Source organism: Megalobrama amblycephala, linkage group LG3 (assembly GCF_018812025.1).
Source record: "Megalobrama amblycephala isolate DHTTF-2021 linkage group LG3, ASM1881202v1, whole genome shotgun sequence".
In the NCBI taxonomy this organism is placed as follows: domain Eukaryota; kingdom Metazoa; phylum Chordata; class Actinopteri; order Cypriniformes; family Xenocyprididae; genus Megalobrama; species Megalobrama amblycephala.
The window spans coordinates 26,809,554-26,836,957 of NC_063046.1; the positions used below are offsets into that span (position 1 = coordinate 26,809,554).

Consider the following 27,404-nt stretch of genomic DNA (forward strand, 5'->3'; position numbering starts at 1 on the left):
GTCTTTTTTATTTTTAAATAAGTGTTTTCTATCAAATGTTGAATTTCCTACATTTTTAAACGTTCGGTGTTACAATAGGTACAATCTCAGAAGGATGAACAAATAATGTTTGTGGTCATCACATTAAAAATAACATTTGAAGTGCTGGGGGAAAAAATGCGTGTGCGTGTCTAATTACAGACACGGCGTTTTTAAATGGTCCCAATTGCTTCGTCTTTATTGCACTCAGTAAAACTGGTTTATTGGCAAATTAGGTAAATGTGATAACTGCATTAAAATATGAATACAACATCAAAAAGTCAACCATTGATGGTTTTGTGTCTATGTACAGCGACTACAGAATGAACAGCAAACAGTTCACCGGAAATGCCCAGGCTGGCTTAACGTCAACCAGGAAGTAACCGTGCATATAGCCTATTGACATTGGAAGGCGAGGAGACTTACACACTGTAAGATAACTAGTTGATTTATTTTTTTATGATGAGTTGATATCGCGTTTTAATAAGCTCCCTGTAACACAGTTCGTATGTACGGGAAGAAGGAGGCGGGAACCGGCGAACGTTAAAACAATAATCTTTAATAAAATAAACAAAGAACAAAACGAAAGTAATGCCGGTAGACCCTCGCGGACGTCTGCCGGCCACACAAACATAATAAAACATAAAATAATATCCAGGCCTGGTCCTCTCTCGTCCTTCACTGTCGTCGCTCCTCCTTTTATGCCTCCGGAGCTCCTCCGTGAGAGACTTGAGGCCGGCGCGCCTCGCAGGTTATGCTCATTATCACTCGCGTCACCGGCCTCGCGCCGTTCCCTCGCGGCTCTCGCCCGCCCTGCTCGTCACACTCCCATTCATAGAGATTTTTTAGATGGATGCTTTTTAGGTCGGGTAGAATCTGTGATCTCTGACCCAGTTTGTTCGCTGACTTCCATGGCTGCAATTCGCTGCATGTGTTTTCCGCCAGCTGGCAACCCGGGGTGACGAAATACTATTGGGTAAATTGGCAACATGTGGTCTTGCACAGACCAAAACAAAAACAGAAATTCCAACAAGGAACGGAAATTTCAAAGTAAAATAACTGGCTGTAGCAATGGTTTTTAGAGAAACAAGTATGTGAATAAATATCTGCAAACATGTTATGGTATTTGTATGCTTTAGTACAGTCAAAAACTTACATAGACCTAGACTTACATAGACTTAAACTCATCCACTTCACCAGCTTATTATTCTTTGACAGCGATACCATAATGTACAGAGCTACCGCAAAAACGGAAGTTCAAAGACAATATTATCAAAGCCACTGGAAGGCAAGCCTGCAACCTTTAGCCAAAAAAATGTAACAGCTAATGCTTAGGCTCCAGCTCTGGCAGAGTTGCCAGGTTTTCGCAATAAAACACACCCAATTGCTCCTCAAAACTAGCCCAAAACTAACCCAATCTCATTTCAGGGGGGTCCCGCGGTAGAAATCGTGTTCCGGGGCGTAAAATCCATGTTTTTGGTGGGGCTCCCCTGGTAAAATTCGCATTCCAGGGGCTAAATATCTCCGCACGTGATTAAGTTAGCCATTACGCTTTCTCCAGTAGGAAGAGATACAGACCCTCTCATCTCCCTATCCGCTTGTTAAAGGGTCATGAAACCCCAGAACACATTTTTTGAGCTGTGAACAGATATGTATAGGCTGCACATCATTGAAAACACTAAAGGTACTCATTAATTTTATTTAAAAGTTAAAATTAGTTATTTTTGCTATTTTTTCAGAGCGATTTCTAACTTCCGGTTTGGAAGCAATGTCACAAAATCTGACGTCATCGTGTACCACCGGCAAAGATCCGGAGTGCTGGTTGGCTCCAAGTATGGGCTGGTCAAACATGCTGACGTCAGCAGTTTCTGTGTTTATTCATGAGATAAAGCTCATTCAATCCAATCACTGCACTGTAGTATGCATAAGATTATAATTGCGGTATTATGCATGAGGAAGTATCACTTCTCTCGCCTCGGTCTCTCGTCATTCAGAGACATATTGTTGGTGTTCGTTTCCTCAGTGCTACAACACAAAAATGTTTTTTCCTGCGACGCGACCAGAGCAGAAGTTTGGGTGCATGTGGTTTGTTTTGCATGATCTACCAGCACAAAAGGAAAAAATGTTCGCATGAGATTGCATTACAGCGGAAAATTCAAATGTCACAAAAGTGCGGCTCATTCACCTCTGCGTTCCGGACACGCGAGCCATGTGTATGTTTCCCTCAGCACAGCAGCACATGTGCTGTTTGTATTTTGCTCGCGATGCAGTCAGAACTGGAGTTTAAATACGAACACATGAAAAATATGATTGTTATGATATGCACGCGTGGAGCGCGCATATGATCAGTTTCAGTGCGGAGCTTCGCGTTGTTTAACAACACTAGACGTGTGGATCATAGCTCATATGTACAGAATAAAGTATCCGTGTTTAAAGTTTTTATTTCACACATTCTCCTGCACCAAACATTAACCAGCACGGTGTAGTTATGCACACATATTTCATCAAGTCTTCTTCAAATTAATTATATGTGCAAACTGGACACTGATACAGTGGTGTAGCCTATCTGAACACGACGACATGATTATTCTAATAGACAAAAGATTTTGAGACTGCAGTGCTCATAAACGTAATCAAAGTAGCCTATTATTAGCCCTTTTAAATATTCTTTCGCATTTCTCCCTTGTGCTTGGGAGTTTGTTGTCATTTTCTCCGTGCTCATATATTAATATTCATTATTCTGTATAATGAGTGAGCTCTATGTCTCTGTTTCATTGGTTGTTCTTTCCCCTCTTTCCCCCCTCTACACTCCCACTTTTCCAGAGCTTTACACGCCCATTTTAACAGACTTTTCTGAGCTTTGAGGTGTGAACGACCCCGGTAAAACAGGGGGGTTTCAAGACCCTTTAAAGTGTATCATTATAAGTCCACTCAACTGCAATTCAATGTTCAATTTTTTTCTTAATTAAATGCTCCACATCAATCCGCGTCACAGCGCGTAAATACTCTCGTGCAAATTCTCTTTCAAGTCTTGCACCTAAACGGAGAAATTCACACAAAAATTATGTCAACATGCCATCTTAGCGAGTATCCTAACAAACATAGTAGGTTATGTCTTAGGAGAAAAACGAGACAACGCATGTGTATCAGTATCAGTGTAGCCTACTGGATCTTTATATTTGATTACTTTATTCAATTAGCATTTTTATTTTATTTGTATCTTAGCTCTCATGTATTTATTTGTGCTGTTTCTTGTAGTTAGTTTATTAGGGGCCAAGCACCGAAGGTGCTTAGGCACCTATTGTTATTGTTGGCGTTCCGTACGCTTATTATTATTCTTCCGCTTCTTCTTCCGCTCTTGAAGTCTATGGCAGCCCATAGAACCGCTTGCGGGAAAGTTGTGAAATTTGGCACACAGTTAGAGGACAGTCTGACCTTTGTCCATAGCAAATTTGGAATCTCTAACTCAATCCCTCTAGCGCCACCAGCTGTCCAAAGTTGCACTTATGTTTATGTTAATAACTTTTGAACCATAAGGGCTAGAAACAAAATTCTTTTTTCCTCTGATTCCTTGGGTCAAGACGAATCGATTGCACCATGTGACGTCATTTTCCGTCATGAAAATTTTCCGCCATTTTGAATTTTCTGAAAAACGTACTTTTTCGAACTCCTCCTAGGCCGTTACTCCAATTTTCACGAAAATTGAACCAGATCATCTTCAGACCATGCTGACAAAAAGTTATGGAATTTTATGGAAAGTTGATTTCTCAAACCATTTTCGAAAAACACGCAAACGAATTGTACGTAGTGCTTGCGAAAATAGACATAAGGCTGTATCTCCGCAACGCTTTATCGTATTCAGACCAAACTTGGTACCTGTCATCACAAGCATGACCTGAGGCAACATGCAGCGTTTCGGCGCAGCGCCTCCTAGTGGTGCGGAGATATGAAAAATGGCTATTTTTACTTATAACTTCTGATGGGTTTGGCCAAAAATCATGAATTTGGTCTCGTTGGATTCGGGGCATCATGCCGAGTCGAATGATATCAAATTTTCCCATATCGGGCATTTTGGCTGTCGGCCATTTTGAATTTTGTGCTAAAATGCTGTATTTTACGAACGCATTAGCGTATCGTTATGAAACTCGGTATGGGTCATCAGCACAATGTCCTGAAGGAGCCTGAGAAGTTTCGGACCAGCGCCACCTTGTGGTCAAAAGTTATAACAAAATTTACAAAAATGCTAATAACTTTTGACTATATTAACCGATTGTAATGAAACTGGTCTCAGTAGATTCCTTGGGTCATGCTGAGAACATAGATATTAAATTTGCTATAGTCAGCTAAACTTCCTGTCCGCCATATTGTTTTTCTTTAAAAACCTACTTTTTCGAACTCCTCCTAGACCGTTGGTCCGATTTTCACCAAAATTGAACCGTGTCATTTTCAGACCATGCCGACAAAATGTTATGGATTTCAAGTTGATAAGTCAAACCGTTTTCGTATACCGGAGCAAAGAATTTGAGAGATGATGCAAAAATTACTATTGAAGCTGTATCTCTACAATGCTTTGACATATTCAGACCAAACTTGGTACGTGTCATCACAAGCATGACCTGAGGCATCATACAGTGTTTCGGCGCAGCGCCACCTACTGGAGTGGAGATATGAAAAATGGCTATTTTTGCTTATAACTTCTGATGGGTTTGACCAAAATTCATTAATTTGGTATGGGTCATCAGGACAATGCCCTGAAGCAGCCTGAGAAGTTTCGGACCAGCGCCACCTCGTGCTCAAAAGTTATAACAAACTTGACAAAAATGCTAATAACTTTTTTTTCTAATTGCTCACTGCTGCTGTTGGTCTGATGCTCACGGCCATGTTGGCTGGCTTCTTGTGCCGTTTTTGTGCTTGGCCCCGTAATTGCTGCTTGCAGCTATATTTTGTTTTTATTTTCTTTCTTTATTTGACAATTGTTGTATTTTTTCCTGAACATAGCATGGTACAAACCATGATACAAACCGAACCGTGAGAAATCTGAACCGTCCTACACCTATGTGTAAAGTAGACAGGTTTTTTTGTGTTAATTTTTATTTCAGGTCGCTGTGCAGGCTATTTTATTGTATGACAGTATAAACAGCTCAATATCCTGTTTATTTAAAGGTTTCTTTTATATCTCATAGACCAATAGTATCAATAATGTCAAAAATGTGATGTGCAGTCATCATCCCCCCCAAAAAACATCTTCCCATGCCCCTGCCGGTGAGAGAGCAGGAGATGAATGACTTTAAATGGTGAGGAGGACATTAATTAAAAGCCGTTGAGCACAGGATGAGTACTCTTATTAATTATACATGCGCCGTGCACACAAACACACTGATTTATAAATGAATGTGACAGCTTCATATGTACTGTGATTGATATATTTAGTGTTTAGTTGGAGATTCACAGTTCTGTTTTAAGATTAAACCAAGGAATCACACCTTGGTTTATAAAACTGGGCTAAATTATTTTCTTGTCAGAGCAAAGTCAAAAAAGCATAACTTGGAGAATTACCAGTGCACTGTGAGGGGGTTTTTACATCACATGTTTTACATTTACATTTGGCAGTACATTCAAGCTATACATGCACCGTATGTGTTCCCTGGCAGTCAAACCCACAGCCTTGCAATTGCTAGTGCCATCCTTTAACAGTTGAGCTACATGAACAGATGTGAAGTTCAACTTCTCTTCATTCTGTCCATCATACCATTGTACTAGGAGTGATGGTCTGAAGCTGTGTGTGGTTTGAGCATTGGTTTGGAAGCCAGCGTTTTTGCTGGTTTAAGTATACCTCTCTGTGCGAATGGTTAGTAAACGAAACCTTATATCACCCTTGGGCAAAGCCAGCCGTCTGTATTCTGTCATTACTTTCAGCCACAGACCATATAATGTGCGCAAACTACCATAGACACTCTAGAAATGATTACAAAGTCATTCTGGTCTTGCACTCAACTATAAACACATCACTCAATTACATGACACAATCAGTCATACTCATTAAATGTAGAAAATATATTTTTTCACTTAATTCATTTCTCTTATGTATTCAATGTCCATTTGTGTGTGTGTGTGCGTGTGTGTGTGTGTGATACTACTTATATGTGATTCTTTTTATATAAATATAAAAATATATATATTTATACAACAGTTGTGTCTGGTTCTCGAATCTGACTGGCTGATAGCCGTGTGATATTTCAGTGATAACAGCACTCCTACCTTTTCACCGTTTGTATCACTCCGCTTGAAGTGATCGTCATAGCGGACGAGCAAATCCACCGTAATTTTTGCGAATACTACTTGTTCTACCACGAACTGTTGTTATAATATTTTTTTTAGAAGAGAATGTTGTTTATTAGACCTGAAATATGGGACTCATATTTAATAACAGCGCCTATTTTACAATTTGTTTTGACGTTTTCGGAGATGCGAGCTCCAGGGCGTCAGCGGCCGTTCAGTGCTTGTGTAACCACCGAGAACAGCTTCATCTCGGCCAGTGCTTCGGGGATTTGCCGCTGGCTCCTATAGTGGTTAAACATGAGACATAATTCAAATTGAGTACATTAAACGGGCAATCTTTGGTCTTAATCTATTATTTGTTCCAGATCAAGTTGAATTGTGCTATGTTAAATTTGATAATTAACTTACATCCTTTATATAGCATAGCATATTGGCTACAACTAAGTTAGACGGGACATATCAGACGAAGACTCTTCTCCGCTCTTCGAATACGTAAAACATTAAACTTTATAGACATTGGGCCCTATCTTGCACCCAGCGCAATTGACTTTGTACACCGACGCATGTGTCATTCCTATTTTGCACCCGCGCAAAGCGCGCTTTTCCCTCCACAGAAGCACGACGCTAAACTAGTGAATGAACTTGCGCTCCCTGGGCAGTTCAGCGCAAAAAAGGAGGTGTGTTCAGGCGCATTGCCCGCGCATTGCTATTTTAAGGAGCTGAAAATAGACTGCGCCATAGACCAACTCAAACCTGGTCTAAAGTCAATGGCGCAATATTTTTTTGTTAGAGCGCGTTGGTAGAAACTGCGCCTCTGGGCGCGTCCACAGTGCGCGTTGACTTTGCTTATTACACACAGGGATGCGCATCACACAAACATGCCAAATATTAAAAACAAAAGGATTACAGTGTAAAAGAATATTATTGTGTACATAAATATAAAAATGTAATGATGAATAGTCATTGCGTGTATTAGAATTAGGCTACCTATTTTTAATTCAGCCTATTACTACTTATAATGATGAACGAAATTGGCTAATTAATTGAACAATCGTGCCAATACACACACACACACACATATATATTAACTGACTCATCGCGTGTACGCAATGTAAATAGCAATCCGCCATGGCGCGAGCGCATCTCGCTCTTAAAGGGAATGGGAGATGACACTCTGATTGGTTTATTTCACGTTACGCCCAAACCACACCTATGAATAATGAAGCTACTTCAGACCAACCCATTTTAGATTTGCGCCGGGCGCAAGAGCCATTTATCCCGCCGGGAAAATAGCAACAGCGCCGAGACCCGCCCACAAAGTTACTTGCGCTTCGCGCTTTGACACTTGCGTTTCAGATCGTTAAAATAGGGCTCCATAGTGTTTTTTGATTAAAGAAAACGCTTTGTTTTTTTCAAACATCAGGGGCCGTATTCACAAAACATCTTAAGACTAAAAGTAGCTCCTAAATTGCAGATTTAGGAGAAACTCTTAAAAATAATGGCCGTGTCAGTCCTAATTTTAGGAGTCCTAAAATTTTGCTCTAAGAGTATTTCACAAAGCATTTTAGCGCTAAAACTAGCTCCTAAATCTGTGAAACGTTAGGAGTAGTCAAGAGGACTCCTAAGTCACTAAGACCAAATCACAAACAGTCCTAATCCACCCAAAGACACTGTACACCATTGAGGCAATAGCAATAGAACTTTGGGTGCTAAAACTTAAAATGCAATACATATTTTGATTTATAGATTTGAATCTACGAAAAGACGCCAAAAATAAATCTTTAATAAATAAATTAATATTGTCCGATTACCCGTGGCAGTGGTTTTCATGAGTTCACATTTACAAATGATTGAATAGAGTAAAAAAATATATAATAAGTGTATGTGGTGTGCTGTCCATTGGGATCGTGGGCTCCAAGCTTGGAATTTAGCCCAAACCCAAAGTTTTCCCCATATCCCCAGCCAAGAGCGAGGAGCGGGGTGGTGGAGGGATGCAGAAAACTGCCAAAGTAACTATAGTTGAGTCAGCTCTCGCCATTCATCCTTTTGAGCCGATTAGAAAGACCGTTTGAATGTGTTCCTCCCCTGTTCTTTTTATAAAACATAATTTGTCGCTTGCATTTTGCATTCTCTTGAGATGCAGACATCCAAGAGGCGGTCCACAATTAAATGTATATATTAGTTTAATTAGTGACACTTAGCCTACATTTTAAAACCTTTATTTGAATATGGCTACATTTTTATTAAAAAATATTTATTTGAATAGGTCAACATTTGTATTTTAAAACCTTTATTTTAATGTGGAAACATGACACCTCATTCTACAATATTTCTATGATTAAATTGCTGACTCCTCCCCCATCAGCCAATCACTGTGTGTTTACTCCATAGCAACGAGGTCAGCCCCGCCCTTACTCTTAGCTTAAGACTTCAGTCTATTCCTTAGTGAAAGTTTGTCTCAGCAGCTTTGTGAATAGGTTTTAAGAGAAAACTCTTAGCTAAGAACTTTATATGCTATTTAGGAGAACTCTTAGTGGTAAGATAAAATGTTTTGTGAATACAGCCCCAGATCCTTATTTACCTTTGATGTCCAAACTTCGGGCGCACTTCATTCACGAGGTGAGACGGAGTTATGAGGTTTGACTGAAAGTTTGAGGATCCAATGGAGTTATGAGGTTTAGTCACAAGATCTTTAAAATCCTTTTCATTCGTTAAATATTTGTAAAACCCACATACAGGCGTAATGGGTGACCTATAGCATTGTTTTTTGTTTTTTATTTTAAATAAGAAAACAAAAATGAGGAAATATGGAGATACGAGGTGTAGCATTTATTTATTGTTTTTTTTTTTGGTAATAATCCATGGCACACTTGGCAACCGTCACGGGCACACTAGTGCTTTACGTTTAACTAAACTGTACAATTGTGTTTTTTTGTTGTTGTTGTTGTTCAATAAATATTATTTTATATAAATATGTCTATTAGTGCTTAATATGGATTGAGTGAAAGTTACATTAATACGCCATTAGATGGCGGCAAAACTTTACAGGTGAATGAGTCAGTGAGTCACAAGAGACTTTTAAATTGAAAGGAACTTTTGGAAGTTGTTTTAGCACTGTGATGTTATGGATGTTATGGAAAATTCCCATAGCTGTAAAAAGGACAAATACAAGATCGCTTTCCTTAGCGGACATTCAAACTGACTTTTATAATGGATATAATATTATGAACATCGACTTGAAGAATGAATGTAATGCAATATATCAGACAAAGGTAATAGCCTACTCTCTCAGGCGATCTCTCTCTCTCTCTCTCTCTCTCTCTCTAATACTGTACAAAATTCAATGAGTTTCAATGAAGCGACTCAACGTTCCTTCGTTACTAGTTCTAAAGTGACGTTTTAGAGTTAGTAACGGAGACTTGGTCCAACTGTCAACTTGAGATTTGAGTCTGTGGCGGAAGGAAGTAGTCAAAGTCCCTTTAAGACAAGTCATTTCACTCGGCGGCCATCTTTGAAACGCCTCTCGGGCATCCTGGGCATCATGCAATCTCTTTGAATGGGGAAACAACAAATTCTCCAAAACTGTTCGCCAACCTTTCATATTTGAAATCACCAATGAAATCTAACAACAACCGGCTCATAAATTTAGTTTCTAAACACTCGAATCATGACAAAAAATAATATTTTTCAGGTTGGATCAAGCTAATGCGCATGCGCAGATCTAAATGCGCGTCTCTTCGGAGGCATGCGTCTGACTGTTTCTATAGAAACCGGTGATTCTAACGGCCATGACGCAAAGACTTTACCAGTCGTCGATTGGCTCTTATTTATTTATTCCGCCATATAGACCCCTTAAAAGTTTGTAAACATTGCAACGTTTCCTGGTGGGCGGGCCTTAGATGGAGGCAAAAAGAGACGCTAGATTCAGTGTCGACAAGCGTAAGCTAGCATGTTTTAGGAGGGATTTATTAAACATAGATGCAAAAGAAGGTTCAGAACTGTCCGAATATATACAGTCACAGACTCTGTGGGACCGTGACAGCTATTTTTGTAAATTAACTTAAGTTTTGGATATTTCCTAGACAACATATGAATTACTTTCGGGTGGTTCGGGGAATTTTGTCAAGGCTTATTGTCTAATGTAACCTAACGCTGAGTTAACTATGATTATGGCTAGCAATGTGGATTATTTTAAGAGACCATTCAAAGGATGGCACACACATCTATCTCTGTATGTTTGTTTAACATTTAAGCTAGCTAGTGCGCTGAAAGTTGGCGACTTTTCACCTATAAAACAGAAACTTGCTGATTTGTACTAGATAAAACCAACACACCATTACATATGCATCGATTATTTTACCTGATATGAAGTGTGCACTGCAAACACGAGTATTATTTATGATCGTCTCCGTCCAGTCTGTACACCGTATTGCATTCAACCACAATTATCTTTTTGATTTCTGTGAAGGAATGTCTGCCGGGATCTGGTAAAACTTTAGTTTTGAACCAAAAGTCCTGTTCCTTCTATTCTGGTAGCCAAAAACACAAAAAGATGACATTTTAAAGTCAAAACCTCAAACTTTTAGCGCGCCTGCTATTAGTTCTTCCTTATGTTTTGCCTCCAGCTAGAGCGGTGACGTCACAGTGACGTAGGCGATTAAGGGGTCTATTGCGCGTTACACTTTCTCCCATTCAAAACAATACGAGTGACACGTCTTGTGTTATTCTATAGTCTTTGAAGTAGTGCTGCACAAAAGAGGGTTTTAAAGACGCTCCGTTGTTATTTCTTCTTTATTTACACACTCGTGCCGTCGAACTGTTGTATAAACGCAATACCACACTCGTAGCCGTGCGATATGGCTGTATATCAACACGCTGTGATTACCTGCGGCCTCGTGCCTACGGACGAATCACAGCCGTGCTGATATACAGCCATATCGCACGGCTACGAGTGTGATATTGCTCATATATATATATATATATATATATATATATATATATATATATATATATATATATACACACACACACACACACACACACATATACCATTAATCAAGATTATTTGGTGAATAGAAATTTCAAAAGGCAGCATTTATTTGAAATATATATATTTTTTGTAGCATTAAATGTCTTTACTGTCATTGTCATTGTTACTGTCATTGGGCTCAGGTTTGATAAAGATGGAGGGTGTATAGTCAGTTGATTTGGCAGTGAACACTTCGTCTCTCTCATATATAGATGTGTTTGTGTGTATCCTGAGTTCAGACGACCTGTTCCAGCATGCTTTACCTTCTCTGTAATTACACACTCTAAAATGTCTGCTTCATACAGTGGCTGGGGAGAGAGTGAGCCAATCAATCAATCAATCAATCAATCAATCTCATCTAGACTTCTGTTGCTAGTAGCTAATTATCTACACTGTGTGTTGAAGTGTTCTGTAATGGGTCTGAATTTTAAAGTGGTTTTGAACCCCATAACCCCAAACCTCTTTCTTTAATACATTTGTACCCCATGCTACATTTTTTTTTTTTTTTGCTCTATTGTTTTCTTTTGTTCCAGAGCAGTGGCTCAAGATAAATGCATGTGGTCTATTAACTTTTTCCTTTTGTTCTCTGTCCATCTGACAGTCCTCCTCAGATTAATTAAGAGTAATATATCAGTCATTTTGATCATTTTAGACATGACTGGAGGGAAATTCACATTAGTTCACATTTTCTCTCTTTCCTCTCTGTCTTTTTCACACAAAGACACACATTCTTGCTTCAAATGGATAAAACACACACCAGTTCATCTTTCTCTCCTCCCATTAGAATATGAATACTTTGCTTATGTTATTAACATTTAATTTTAATATACATATAATTGTTTCCAAGTGTTTTTTAAAGATTAATTTCATAGTGTTATCCTGTTGTTGTTTTTTTTAAATTGTAGTCAAAATTTTTTGTAGCTTGATATTCATTTATTCATTCATGGACATCTTAAGAGCTGAAAAGAAATGCTTACTTTCCACTCAGAAGATGAAGAACGAGAGACAGAGAGGGAAATGTGGGACTGGATTTAGTCTCACAGCAAAAAGAAAGCACAAGTACGAGAGAAAGATCCTGTCCCTGCTGCGGTGGCTTTTCAAAGCGTGTCACGAGCAGACACTGATTTCCACTCAGCGACAATAAAAGTCAGTGACAGCCGCCTCTCTAAATCCTCATTGACCTGTTATGTATAATGGGCTTTACAGAAGGACTTGGCTCTGAGGATCTTTTCTCACATCGAGGGTTTAAAGGAGGAACAGTATAGACCATGATGACATGGAAACAAAACTGTGTTCTGCAAGTTGTGCAGTTTTCCCCCTTTCATTCTCACTTGGGTTGTTTGGCAGTACAGAGAATAGATTAGACGCTCACATGAATGATAAGATGTGTGCTGGAATTATCAGAGCAACACATCTGCACTGCAGGAAAATAAGATTGAGTACTGGAAATAGGATATGGTGTTCACTGTTCAGAAAGGTTTTTTAAATTTTAAATAAGATCCCAATAGAGGAGTATTGCATTCTTGAATATTGTGTTTGGCACTACACAAATTGTGAACTAGACTATGAAAATCTCTAAATCTGACTGAGAATGCTTCCTCTTATAGAAGATATCTGCATTAAAGTTTTTTAAAAGCAGGAACACAACAGTCCTAGTTCGTCATATGTGCATAATCTCAGACAATCTTTGTAATGTATGTGGTGCACAGGAACAGTGGTACAGTAGAGACAACCCTGATGATAAAGGAGAAAGAAAACACGGAAATATGCAACATGAGATGGATCTTTATGAAAATTATGCTGTTGTGACCTCAATAGAATATGCTAGGGACAATGTCTAAAAATAATGAAAACCCCTTTAGGTACTATCTCACCATTGAGCCTAACATTTATTAGGCACATACACTACCTTTCAAACATTTAGGGTCATTTAGGGATTTTTTTGTTGTTGTTTTTTTTTTTTTTTAACAGAAATTAATATTTTTTGTTTCGCAAAAATGCATTAAAAGATTAGTTCACTTCAGAATTAAAATTCCCTGATAATTTACTCACCCTCATGTCATCCAAGATGTTTATGTCTTTCTTTCTTCAGTCGAAAAGAAATTATGGTTTTTGAAGAAAACCTTCCAGGATTTTTTTCCATATAGTGGACTTCAATGGCTACCAATGAGTTGAAGGTCCAAATTGCAGTTTCAATGCAGCTTCAAAAAGGAGCCGAGGAATAAGGGTCTTATCTAGGGAAACGAGTGGTCATTATATAAAAATAAAAAATTATATGCTTTTTAACCACAAATGCTCATCTTGCAATAGCTCCGCGATGCGCCATGCATTATGTAATCATGTTGGAAAGATCACGTGACGTAGGCAGAAAACTCCATCTCATTTTCTCCTCCAACTTCAAAATCGTCACATTGTTTTACTTATTTTTTTTTTTTAAAGGGTGTCTTGCTCGGTTCTTCCGCCTACGTCACGCGTGACCTTTCCGACGTGATTACGTAATGCATGAAGTCGTGGACGCTAGTGCAAGACGAGCATCTGTGGTTAAAAAGTATATGCATTTTATTTTTTTTTGAAAATGACAGATCGTTTTGCTAGATAAGACCCTTATTCCTCAGCTAGGATCATGTAGAGCCCTTTGAAGCTCCATTGAAACTGCAATTTGGACCTTCAACCCGTTTGTAGCTGTTAAAGTCCACTATATAGACAAAAATTCTGAAATGTTTTCCTCAAAAACCGTAATTTCTATTCGACTGAAGAAAGAAAGACATGAGCATCTTGGATGGCATGGGGGTGAGTAAATTTTTAGGAAATTTTAATTCTGAATTGAACTAATCCTTTAAATTGATCAGAATTGACAGTGAAGACTTTTATAATGTTACAAAGATTTCTATTTCAAAACAAATGCTGCTCTTTTGAACTTTCTGTTCATCAGAGGATCATGTATAATTGTTTCTTCAAAAATATTAAGCAGCACAACTGTTTTCAACAGAGTAGCATATTTGCATTGTCAAATGAGTTTTTAGTACAACTGCTTCAATCTTTGTCTCAAAGTTAAATATTTTATTACCTTAAATGTGTATCTTGTAAGATAAAGAACTAATTAATTTCTTTGTCTCTGGAACAAGAGCACAAAGGAAGTAAATGAGGAAGATTGTGAGATCTGGTTCAGGCAAGAGGAGCTGCTGCTTGCTAATCAAAAGTGTTTATATACAGGACAAACCCTGCCAGCTATAATGATTAGTAGACAGAGATTTTAGAATCATTCTGGCTAGTTTTTGTTTTTCGTCATCCCTTACTGCCGCAGTGCATACAAGTCTGTGCATGCATATTCTCCAGAAAGTTTCTTGTGTTTTTAAGCTTTCATGATCTCTTAAGCATTAAACAAAGATTAGCCATCTCAGTATGCTATGTAATGAAATCAATACAAGCTGGTGAGGCCTAAACTTATTCTCCCACTCTCCTCTCTCGAACTCAGCTATTAAAAATACAAAGACTTTGACTAAACTTGAACAGACAACCGCACTGAACTTTTAGTTTAGATTGGGCTGGTGTTCGCAGGACACTAACTGACATTCCAGGGTGATTCATTGGTCTCTCCTTTTTGTTTCTTCTTTTTCCCATTCTTTTTGTTTAGTCTGCTTAATCACGTTATGAATTGTTTTCAGTGATTCCAATTTTGGCTCTTCAGTTCCAGTCTACATGCGCCCATCATTTCTCACATCTTTATTTACAGTGAGAGGACTTGAGAGCAAAGTAAATAGAACGTTTAATTAAGAATTTGGCTCTATGTGTGTGGTTGTAGGTGAATAAACGATAGAGATTAGGCACATAAAGAGTGATGTACAGACCAGTTGGCTCCCAGTTGAAACCGTTTCTTCACCTTTCAACTTTGACTCTCACAGAAGCCATTTGATGTAACATTGTAACACCATGCCTCAGTTTAACAATAAACCAAATGTCAAGAGTATACTGGACCGTCAGCTTTATTACGACTAGAGTTAAACTGGTTCATCTGAAACAAAATGCAGCCATTCTCATGGGAGTGAGAGAGGGAGAATAAAGAAAAAGTGATGCTTTGTGTGTCTGTATAAACCATATAAAAAAAATGCATAAATGTTTATGGGTGATGTTTCAATCGTGAGAGCCAGTAGTGAGACAAATGAAGTTTGTCTGGATTGGATTTGATGTAATTGAGCAATTGAGCAACATTCTCATGACCTTTGTAAACCTTTAGTAATAATAAGCTTTGAAGAGGGAATACATCTTTTTTTCTCTAAATGAAGCTTTGTGCTCATGTTTATACTGTTGATTGTTGTTTTGTGTTGTTCCAGGAGCAGCTTATTCAGTTCTTCAGGGATGGTCACAGGATGATGTTGTCACAGTGGAGCTGCTGAGGAGGAGACGTTGGCTTCTCCTGGAGCCGCCTCCTATGGAAAATAACAAAGCCAGTCAAGACAGCTTGAAGCCCGACTCTCAAGATTCGCCTGGAATCCTGGCTGATGACGACGCAGACAACAGCTCTCAAATAATGGTAAACGTTAAACTGTAACATAATATGAATTTTCCCTCAACAGATTAGGGATATACATGCTCAGTGCTTGTCAGATATCACAACTGTTCAGTGTTTTCAAATACATATTGTTTAATTTAGGTTTCCAGGCATTCAAATACACTTAAGTACTAGAAAAAAATATTTGTATTTTAAAATACACACTGATGTTGATGGAAGCAGCAATAATAATCCTTTCAAACAAAATTTGACAATCTGTTTCACATCAGATACACATTGTGTAGGAATAGACTACACTTGTGTAAGTATAGTCTATTCTTCTACCAGTTTACCAGCCATTTACTTTCATGTCTTTCAGGAGAAGTGGATTAATGTGCGTGTCGTAATTCCGACAGCAAAGATTCTCAGCATTGCAGTGCAAACTAACATGGCAGTGCTGATCAACTAACATGACCATTATAACCATTATAAACGTGTTCAAACAACAAAATTTACTTTACGTATTTGCGAATCAGAATATCAGATATTTCATGATGTAGTTAGCAAGTTTGTGAATATTTTCAATAAAAAGAATAAAATAAATAAAACTGATACATCAGTCATAATGCGCTATTGTGGCAACATTGTGTCACTTGACAAGCTTGATGTGTCGCCATTAAAATAATGAGGTGACATTCTACAGTCGCCTTAAAAGTTGGAACAGAAATGAAGACATTTTTAATTAAATATGAGAGATTTCTGTCCTTCCATTGACAGCTATGCAACTACCATTTTGGTGCTTCAAAAAGTTCAAAAAGTTCACAAAGTGATTGTAAAACTAACCATATGAATTGAGCGGTTTTGTCCAAATTTTCTGAAGAGACTTGATCACTTTAAATGATCAACTGATTTAATTTAGGCTTTTATTCACATAAAGTATAAACATTCATCAACGCTCACATCAGTTGCGGTAAATGGAAGCTCAAGCATGTTTGCTTGACACGTACGAGAAACAATGAGGTTCATTCTGGTGTGTTACACAGCACACTTGAGTTTCCGCAAGAACCAATGAGATTTGTTCACGCGCATCACACAGCTTCTGTTTATGTTCGCTGATCAATGTTTATATGTATCTTCATTTGTGTTCCGAAGATGACACGAATGTTTTTGGGTGAACTAACCCTTTAAAAAAAACTTAATAGAAAAAAAAAGAAAATAGGTTTGTTTTTTGTTGTTTTTTTAAATTGTAATAATATTTTACAATATTACTGTTTTACTGTATTTTTGCTCAAATATATGCAGCCATGTTGAGCACAAGAGATTTCTTTGAAAATAGCTTTATAAAAAGCGTACCTACCCCAAACTTTTAAAAATTGGACTAGGAGGGGGAACCTTTGAGTTCTGAAATAGATCATATCTGCTATACCCAAGTCTGACATTTGGGTTTTGGGTCAGCTTGTCAAGCAGTAACTTCAGGTAATGAATTATTATGAACATTTTAACTTGTTTTGCGCTTTCTTTAGCATTCTCTCTCTTTTACACACACACAGATACACACACAAAATCTCTGATGGAGAACTCAATAGATTGAAAAATGGTGTAGTTTATTTGCTGTGAGAGGGAATTGGAAAGAGAGTGAGCAATTTTGCATCAGGTTAATCCCACTGAAAAGACCAGGATATCTTACACAGCAAGGCTTCCTTTGGTCAAGCACCTTCACCATCCATGTTTTAAACCAGCAATTGAAGTTCAGCAGGATGAGCATGGGACACCATAAAGACCAGATAGAAAGCTGTCAAGCTGCCTGCATAGAGTTACGGGCTGTCAGTCATTCAACTCTGGGGTTTGACTTCCTCTTACAGCAGTGTTCTTGGTTCATTGAGATTTGGTTTAACTGTATTTTTTTTTCATTTAAACACATTTCTGTGTGCCCTCCCTGCTCAAAAGACCACCAGCAATCGTTAAGTTTTAGAATTAGATGCTGGTGTGCTGGTTTCTGTCATCATTTACTCACCCTCATGTCGTTCCAAAACTTTTTGCTATGGAACATAAAAGATATTTTGAAATATTAGTTTTTTTTGTTGTTGTTTTTTTTTGTTTTTTTTAACAATGCAAGTCAATGGTATCCAAAATGGTTCATAATATTTTTTTCCTTTATGTTCCACAGAAGAAAGAAAGTCATAAAGGTTTGGAACGACATGTGGGTGGGTAAATGATGACAGAATTTTGACAGTAAGGTTTCATGTCATCCAGCTTTATCAGAAAGTCGACCCAAGTTTTGCACACCATGCTGGTCTGAGTTGATCTTAGTGGCTGGGATAATAGAAATCTAATGTGCACAAAGAGACAGAGAGCAGTTGTACACTGATCAATGTGTTCATTGTTTCCATATAAAAAACATCAAAAGACAATTTATGTTTTGTAGTATTGAATTAGTTTCCCACACGATGAGTTCTTCAAAGCATTGCGAGTGTATACAATATGTAGTTGCTAATTTTTATGTCCACTGGCTGTTTCCTTTGAAGTTGTTTTACAAGGTCTGTGTGAGGGAATTTTAGTGTTTGAACTCCTACAGCTCCTGTATACAAACGCATTCCTGTATAAACATTCATACACACATACACCAGGTGCATCATTTATTTCACATACAACAAAGTACTTCTGTCAGTTTTTTATTTTGTGTGTTTCAAAGGCCTGAATTTCTATTGCTTTTTTATGGCACGGCCTCAGGCTTTAGTTTAGGCTTTTTGCTTTAGTTTATGTCTGTGTCACTTTGCTTGTTTTGCACTGTACGAGATTAAACTGTCAAAGATTACGTATCTTATATTCACCTCTTCTTAACTTCTTAATATTTCTCTCTTTCTGAGGATTGTATTATTCATATAGTTCCATGCTGAATTTCTCAGTGCCAGGGTGCAAACATCTATGATCAAGGGTTTTCTTCATAGGGTTTTACAGACAACCTTGACTTGCTCAGTAAACGACAATAGATCAATCCGGGGCGATTTCATTAACGGTCTAAGAGGATATTGGGTCATGTCCAGTGGGTATTCTTCTTTTTGATTAGTAGTTTGTCAAACATCATGTCTTGTACTCACAAAGCACATGTGTCCTCACAATTTAAAAACTTTTTTTTAGACTTTTTGTCTTTATTATCATAGGAGAGTAGAGAGGGGAGCGGGACTGCGGGTTGGGACTCAAACTCGAGTCATCCACAGTGTTGTCATGAATGATCATGTCACACCCATGGCCTTGGTCATGTGATCAAGGGTTTTTTGTCACGCATTATGCTAATTTGTAGACAAAATATTAATTTTGGTTTGTTTTTAAAACCCACAAGTTTTTAATAATTGGATCACTGAAGACAGTCCTTGTAGAAAATGACTTGTAATGGTCAGTAAATTGAGGGATACAATTTCCATGAGTTGATTTTCTTTTCTTTATTTGATCGTTTTCTTCTATCCCAGTCCAAAGTGTTATGCTGTTACCAATCAGCAGTGAAGGCTTGTTTCTGCTGGAACTCAGATTTTCCATCCATTTGCTTGGCAGATGTAATCTGCAGACCTGTTCATTTATTTAAAATGTCAAAGTTTTTGGAGTGTCGCTTTTTTGCTTGGATATTGATATACCAGGTACACAGGTATGTGTACATTCGCACACATGATGCACATACATCCACACTTATAAGCCCTGTGTCTCAATCACTCGTCTTTCTATCACCCAGCTCTGTTGTGGTGAATGGAGAGGGAAAACTGGGCTAAAAGAACTTTTGCAGTTTTGATGTCATATTATCCAGGCAGAGGCTGGAACACCTCTACAGGCACGGCTGATCAATGCTAAGTTCATTAAACCTCTCGTTGTCCCTCCTAAATATGTGGTCAGCATTGAAAATACATACAAACAAAGAGATTGGCTCAGTCTATTGTAAACATGCCTCCGTGTGCTCATATTTTCTTTTGGGAGAGTGTTTGTTTGACCTGAAAAGGTATTTGTTTGTGATGTAATACAGTTTTTTTCGATTGCTAAACGACAGTGAGCACAACTGGAGCTACATGTGCAAAACTCTAACTACAGTCTGCACTACCAACAGTCACCTGAGCTAAACAGTTAACACATGACTCAAAACAGGCTCAGTGCAGCCAAACACTGTGCACAACCCTCACTGTGATAACACACACTGTCACTCAGAACACACTGAGAGTAAAAACACTAGCATCAAACTCCAACACAGAAAATACAAACTTTTCATCTTTACAGTTTGAACAATTTCAGTGACTTCATGCAAAGTAATATTTTCTTCAAAGAAAAGAGTGACATTCTTTCACATGATTTATTTAAATTTTTAGAACATAACAGTTCTTTAAGGTAAATGAAAATGAGCAGTTTGCTTCAATAGTCTGTAGTAATTTACGGAATTACAGTAATGAGAAAAAAAAGGTAGAAACTAAAAGTACATACTGTAATTCGAACAAATAATTGAGGGGCTAATCCTGCAAAATTGCAATCAGCAGTGTTTGAAAGGCACAAGGCTGAAATCTATTCTGTTTTGAATGTGTGGTTCACAGTTTTGACAGCAGTGTGTTAGCATTTGAACAAAGTGCTGTAAATCCACAGTGTTGTGCAGGTTGTGGTTAAAGTCATGGGATAAGTGTGTAGAGTTTTGAAAACTGTGTTCAAGCAATGAAAAACGAACTAGAGTTTGGTCCACATGAACTGCTGCTGTGCAGACTGTAGTTAGAGTTTTGCACATGTGACTCCAGTTGTGCCCACTGTCGTTTAGCAATCGAAAAAAACTGTAATCAGAATGGGTTCATGGCCCCTGATTGTAAAAAACCTGCCATAAACAAATATGGATTGTGTTGAGGTGTTTATTCATAGTTTATTACAGTTTTTTTCGATTGCTAAACGACAGTGGGCACAACTAGAGTCACATGTGCAAAACTCTAAGTACAGTCTGCACAGCAGCAGTTCATGTGGACCAAACTCTAGTTTGTTTTTCATTGCTTGAACACAGTTTTCAAAACTCTACACATTTATCCCATGACTTTAACCACAACCTGCACAACACTGTGGATTTACAGCACTTTGTTCAAATGCTAACACTCTGCTGTCAAAACTGTGAACCACACATTCAAAACAGAATAGATTTCAGCCTTGTGCCTTTCAAACACTGCTGATTGCAATTTTGCAGGATTAGTCCCTCAATTATTTGTTTGAATTACAGTATGTACTTTTAGTTTCTACCTTTTTTTCTCATTACTGTAATTCCGTAAATTACTACAGACTATTGAACCAAACTGCTAATTTTCATTTACCTTAAAGAATTGTTATGTTCTAAAAATTTACAGTTTTTTACAAGCGTTAGGGCACATTTCTCAATACTTAGGCCATTTTTTCAAAACTCTTCACACAGTTCTCCTAACCAACTTTCATCTTGGCACAGCAGTTCATTTCACATTCAAAATGCACTAAATCTACCAAAACACTTAATTTATGTCTCAAATCAACTCATTCTTTCATAACATTAGCAAAGGTTCACCCAGCAAACACACTTTGTCAGTCATAAAACACTGACCTAAAAACACTGACATCAGGTATCATTATACAGTGTTTTCTTTTGTAAAATTTCTAAACAAAACAAGAATGACAATCTCTATTGTTTATAATTCACTGCAGTTTGTTACATGAACCTTGTTTACATAACAGTACAAAATTATTCCTCTTTGAATGGATGATAATGAAATTGAAAAACGAATGCTTGTGTAGGTGTTCAGTTTCATCCAATTGCTTTGATAGTATTTGATTTTTTAGATTCAGCATATATTTTATTACAATATTACTGTAGAAATGTAGCAAATTGCTGTCTTATTCAGTTTTGCATTATGTTATTGTTTTGAACATAAGTTTAACAGTTTTGAAAACAGTATGTAAGCATGTGCAAATTGGCCAGAGTTTTGGCAGTTGTTGTGTCTGAGTGAGAAAAGATTTCATGAAATTTGAGAGATGTAGTCATTCAATGCATTTTGTGCCAAAGCAACGATAATTGATCCTCAGTGTAGCCCACATAGACTTCTGTTGTGCTCACTGTGTGAAGAGTTTTGCAAAAGTGACCTAAGTATTGAGAAATGTGTCCTAGCCTCTGTAAAAAACTGTAAATAAATCATGTGAAAGAATGTCACTCTTTTCTTTGAAGAAAATATTACTTTGTATGAAGTCACTGAAATTGTTCAAACTGTAAAGATGAAAAGATTGTATTTTCTGTGTTGGAGTTTGATGCTAGTGTTTTTACTCTCAGTGTGTTCTGAGTGACAGTGTGTGTTATCACAGTGAGGGTTGTGCACAGTGTTTGGCTGCACTGAGCCTGTTTTGAGCCATGTGTTAACTGTTTAGCTCAGGGGACTGTTGGTAGTGCAGACTGTAGTTAAGAGTTTTGCACATGTAGCTCCAGTTGTGCCCACTGTCGTTTAGCAATCGAAAAAAACTGTAAAGGGATAGTTCACTGAAAAATAAAAATGTCTTTCAATGCACACCATCATGCTGTTCCAGACCTGTATGATTTTCTTCTCAGTAAGTATTGTGTTCTTTTTCCTGACTGACTGTCTGATATTTCCTTGTAGGAAGACACAGATCATAACTACTACACCTCAAAAACTTATGGCCCCAGTGACCCTGTGAGCAAAGAGTTATGGGTAAATATCGATCAGATGGACAAAGAAAAGGTGAAGATTCACGGCATCCTGTCTAATACACACAGACAAGCAGCGGTAAGACAACATTCATTCATTCATTTATTCATTCATTCACACTCACATAGAAAGCAGGACACTTCTTTTGAAATGCAACTGACGTGAAATGCCAACATTTCCATTGTAGTTCCATTGACCAACTTTCAAGTTCAGCAGTAACTGTTTTCCATCAGCCGTTTATCCTACAGTACTTTGTTGTTTCTTACTAGAACAACAGTTTGTATAGGGATACAAACATTTTGTATTGTGAACATAAACCTGTTGTTTTTGGATGAGTTTGTTTGCTTGTGTGGATTATGAAAGAAATAGACCAAATGTCGATCCTCAAATGCCACATTTCTCTGAAATGGGATCAGGTTTTGGTGTGTCGCCATCCCATTACTGGAACAGACTGCGATATCCTCACATTGCACTTTCCAAACAAAAGAAGCCACAGCGGACAAGCGCACCGTAGATTTAGGACAGAAGTCAAATTTATTAGCAGAGTTATGTTTGCTTTAGTCGACCACAGAATGAGTCTGCGGGGTCCATCTGGATGTACACTTGCTGTATGTTTTATTATTCACAGCCTTCTGTAGTCATTTTATGTTGATTCTGCTTATTGTTTAGATATTTTTCTAATTGCAAGCTAAATTTTGTCTTTTTTTTATTCTCAGCGGGTCAATCTCTCCTTTGATTTTCCATTTTATGGACATTTGTTGCGAGAGATCACTGTTGCAACTGGCGGTAAGTGAACTGTCCTCCTCTACGTGATGTTTGAAGCACAACCAATGATTTTCAGTTAGGTCATAAGAGAGCGTCTGCCTGTCTCCATGCGATATGAGTATTATATGGCTGAAGCAGAACATATGATTTATATGAGCTTACAGAGGAATATATAATTGATTGGTTCTTGCTTGTAGGCATAAGAGCTTGACTGTGAGTCAGTGTTGTAGAGGATCAGGCTGTGTTTTATCAGCTGTGAGAGGTTCTTCTTAATAACGGCTGACTGTGCATGCTACAGATATGAGGGCATGTGTGGGGATTTTTATTATGATCGTGGTTCATGTGACTCACTGGCTGCTGGAATTAGTCTAAGATGAAGCGGTGAAAGTGAGGGAAAGATAGAGAGAGAAAACCACCATATAATTTCTCTCTATAATTACATCAGTCATCACTCTGTGGTTATAAACGGTGAAACACAAGTGATCTAAATTTCCCAGTGAAGCCATGTTCTCTCAGGAGCAAAAAATCATGCACTGTGTCTGAGGTACTTTTCCTCCCTACATAATATATAGTAAACAGCACTGCTAAATTATTAAAATCTGATTGTCTATTTAAATAGCTATGCAAAATGGCCCATCTTTTTGGCAAAGCCTATTTGCGCTAAATCCTCCACCCACCGTTGTCTGGTTGAGCCAGACACAATTACAAAAGAAACTCCTTTGGTAACTGGGACAGTGGTGCGGAGAGCAAGGACAGTGAATTTAGCTTTTGACGCAACCAACCTGTTCAAATACACCTTTTTCCAGTCACATTGTTCTCCCTATTCTCATCTCATACCAGCTGAAAATGATGTTTTTATTGCATACTGTTTTATAGTGTACTACAATACACTGAAGTATCTGCCAGTATTTGCTTTTGCTGTTTATACTTATATACTTTAAATATGTTTTTGGCAATGGCAAACTGTTGTCATAATAGTGAAGTTTCAGTAGTTTATATAGTTATTAAATACTTTATTATATTTATTAAGTGTGCACATTGCCATGATATATATATATTTTTTCCATTTGTTAATCTGTTTTGTGATGCAAATAATAGTGAACCCTGTTTTTTGACTTAATTATTTAATTTTTGTATTAAATTGAATTTAATGAGTTTTGCTCTGAGTTTAATGAATCCTCTTTGTTTACAGAAAGTGGAGGTGGTCAGCATAGTCCAGGTTGGCTGAATTCCTGTGGAAAGATTTGCATTGATTTAAGCAAACAAATGCTGAAGACACATTTTAGATTATGTATGTGTGTTTAAAGGTCCTCTCTGTTTGTGAGTGGGATGGAAGGAGGCATTTATATGGCTAATTAGAGTATTAATCACTTTGGAGACAGGCCAGGGCTGTTTGCCAGGATGGATAGATGAGAAAGGAGGAGAGCACAGAGATTTAGAGGAGGAAAGAGACACACATGTTCATACATTGGTGCCAAAAAAATTTTATTCCTAACAAATTGAGTGCTTTTATATTATTTTCATTTTGAAGATCACATGTTAAATGGTTTTGTTAATGCGTGGATATGAATTGTAATGGTTTGGATTGTTTGTTTGTGCGTGTGTGTGTGTTTTTAGGCTTCATCTACACTGGAGATGTGGTTCACCGAATGTTGACAGCCACACAATATATCGCTCCACTTATGGCAAACTTTGACCCCAGCCTCTCCAGAAACTCAACTGTCATCTATTTTGACAATGGTAAGAGACAGAGGCAATAGACTGTGTGTGTGTGTGTGTGTGTGTGTGTGTGTGTGTGTGTGTGTGTGTGTGTGTGTGTGTGTGAGAGAGAGAGAGAGAGAGAGAAACTGAGAGACAGAAATATATAGTGGAAATATATAGTGGTACAGAAATATCCAATATAAATCTGTCAGACCTACCAATCTTTAAATACAGACACCTATCAAAAAAATTGGATTTGACTTTCCATAAATCAAATAAAGATCATGCTATCCTTTCAAGATGATATTGATTACAGAGCTCTACTAGCACAGAAACGGAACCTTTATTATAAGTATAGAAGCTATGCTATTAAATATTAGCTGAATGTGTATGTGTGTGTTTTATAGGAACTGCTTTGGTTGTCCAGTGGGATCACGTCCATCTCCAGGATTCTTATAATCAAGGAAGTTTCACCTTCCAGGCCACATTACACAGTGATGGACGAATTGTCTTTGCTTACAAAGAGGTCTGATATATATTTTTCATTTCTTCCTTCATGCCTTTCATCCTGTTTTCTATTTGTTCCTCTCACTGTGTGACTTGGCTCTTCTGTGATTACTTCCTGTTTCATCAGAGTTTGTGTGATTTTCAATTTGCCACTTACAAACAGTACCATGTAAAGTCAAAGTGAAATGTAACCGATATGGTTAAGACCATGTGCAGTCAAATATGACATAAATGAAATGCATGAATCATTTAGTAAATAATATTTTAAATTGACATAATATTTATATTATATACATGTATATTTATAATTTCATGTATAATATAATATTAATTTGATGTACAATCATTTTATGAATGAAGATTAAAATATGTTTGTATAACTTTGCTGACAGAAATATATAAAGAAATATTGTAAGCATCTAGTCAGAAGAGGAAATGCATTCTTTGAAATGCTGTTAAGATTTATTTGATTATTGCAAAGCTCATTCAGCCCTCAAACCTCATAACTCAATTAGGCCTCTCCCTCTCTCCATGCCTGCTCTACTCACTCCGTATCTTCTTTCGTTTTTTCTTTATGGGCCCTATCATACGCCCGACGCATGACTAGCTTTTTGCTAGTTTCAGCCCAACGCAGTTATCATTTTCACATCCTGCACCACATTGTTTAAATAGCAAATGCATTTGTGCCCATTTGTGTGCCCATGGGCGTGCTGGTCTGAAAACGATGTGTGTTCAGGCACATTGCTGGCGCGTTACTATTTTTAAGGGCACCTGAAATAGACTGCGCCATTGACCAACTGAAACCTGGTCTAAAGTCAATGGTGCAGTATTTATTTATTTATTTTTTGTTATTTAAAGGGCACGTTACTAATATGCGCCTATAGGTGGGTGCACAACGCGCGTACACTCTGCTTATTACACACACAGGGATGCGCAGCAGCACACAAACATGCCACATATTAAAAATAAAAGGATTACATTGTAAAAGATTATTATTGTGTGTATAAAGATAAAAATGCTTTGGTGGAATCTGGTTTTTCCCGTAGATGGTCTAATGGCTTTAACCTTGCACACGAGCAGATCCATTTCCTCGCTAGAGAAGCATTCGGTTTTTCCATTTGCAAATTCCGCCATGTAAATAGTGAATCCGCTATGGTGCGAGCACAACTGGCTTTTAAAGGGAATGGGAGATGAGACTCTGATTGGTTTATTGCACGTTATGCCCAAAACACACCCATTACTCATTAAGAGAATAAGGACAACCCTTTTTGACCATGTGCCGGGGGCGCCCACCATTTTTCCCATCCTTAAACTAGTAAAAGTGGATTCGGACACGCTCTAAGCGCACTTGCGCCATGTGCTTTAGACCATGCACTTAGATCGTTAAAATAGGGCCCTATAGCTGTCAAAATTCACCTCTTCATGTCGATGATTGATGAGATAAATAATATTTGCTTTTATTTCAGGTCCCAATACAGATAGCAAAGATCAGCTCTGTCAATCATCCAGTGAAGGTTGGGCTGTCTGATGCCTTTGTGGTGGTCCATAAGATTCAGCAGATCCCCAGTGAGTGAATGTGATGCATTCATCATAACACCAGTAAACCATCTGTATTCTGTATGACAGGTGCTATTTAGCCCATCAGAAAACTGGCAGCATGTTTGTTCTGACAGTCATTTACTTCTGGGATGATCTCAAAGCTCCAATCTCCTCCCTTCTCAAGCTGTCTGTTGGTTGTCTGGTGTGCCAAGCAGGAAAAGTCTTTGATGTTGTAGTAACAGTGAGCCCAGCAGGACCAAACCCGACTGCACTGGAGAGACAAATTTAGCAGATAAATATGTCTGGAGTTGGGCAGTGAGTGAGTTTGGGAGAGAACAGGAGGAGAGGAGGTGTTTGCTTGTCAGGACATCATAAATGGAAGCTCATGATT

The 27,404-nt window shown here is 37.9% G+C and overlaps 1 protein-coding gene across 1 annotated transcript in view; it reads left to right on the plus strand.

Moving 5' to 3' along the window:
- plxdc2b (plexin domain containing 2b) overlaps positions 1-27,404 on the plus strand; it is a 73,412-nt gene that overhangs the window by 27,314 nt on the left and 18,694 nt on the right. Inside the window, exons 2-7 of the mRNA XM_048184728.1 lie at positions 15,658-15,857; positions 22,433-22,579; positions 23,218-23,287; positions 24,884-25,006; positions 25,375-25,493; positions 26,941-27,040. Of these exons, the coding sequence (XP_048040685.1) occupies positions 15,658-15,857; positions 22,433-22,579; positions 23,218-23,287; positions 24,884-25,006; positions 25,375-25,493; positions 26,941-27,040 (759 nt within the window). The remainder of the gene's footprint in view (positions 1-15,657; positions 15,858-22,432; positions 22,580-23,217; positions 23,288-24,883; positions 25,007-25,374; positions 25,494-26,940; positions 27,041-27,404) is intronic.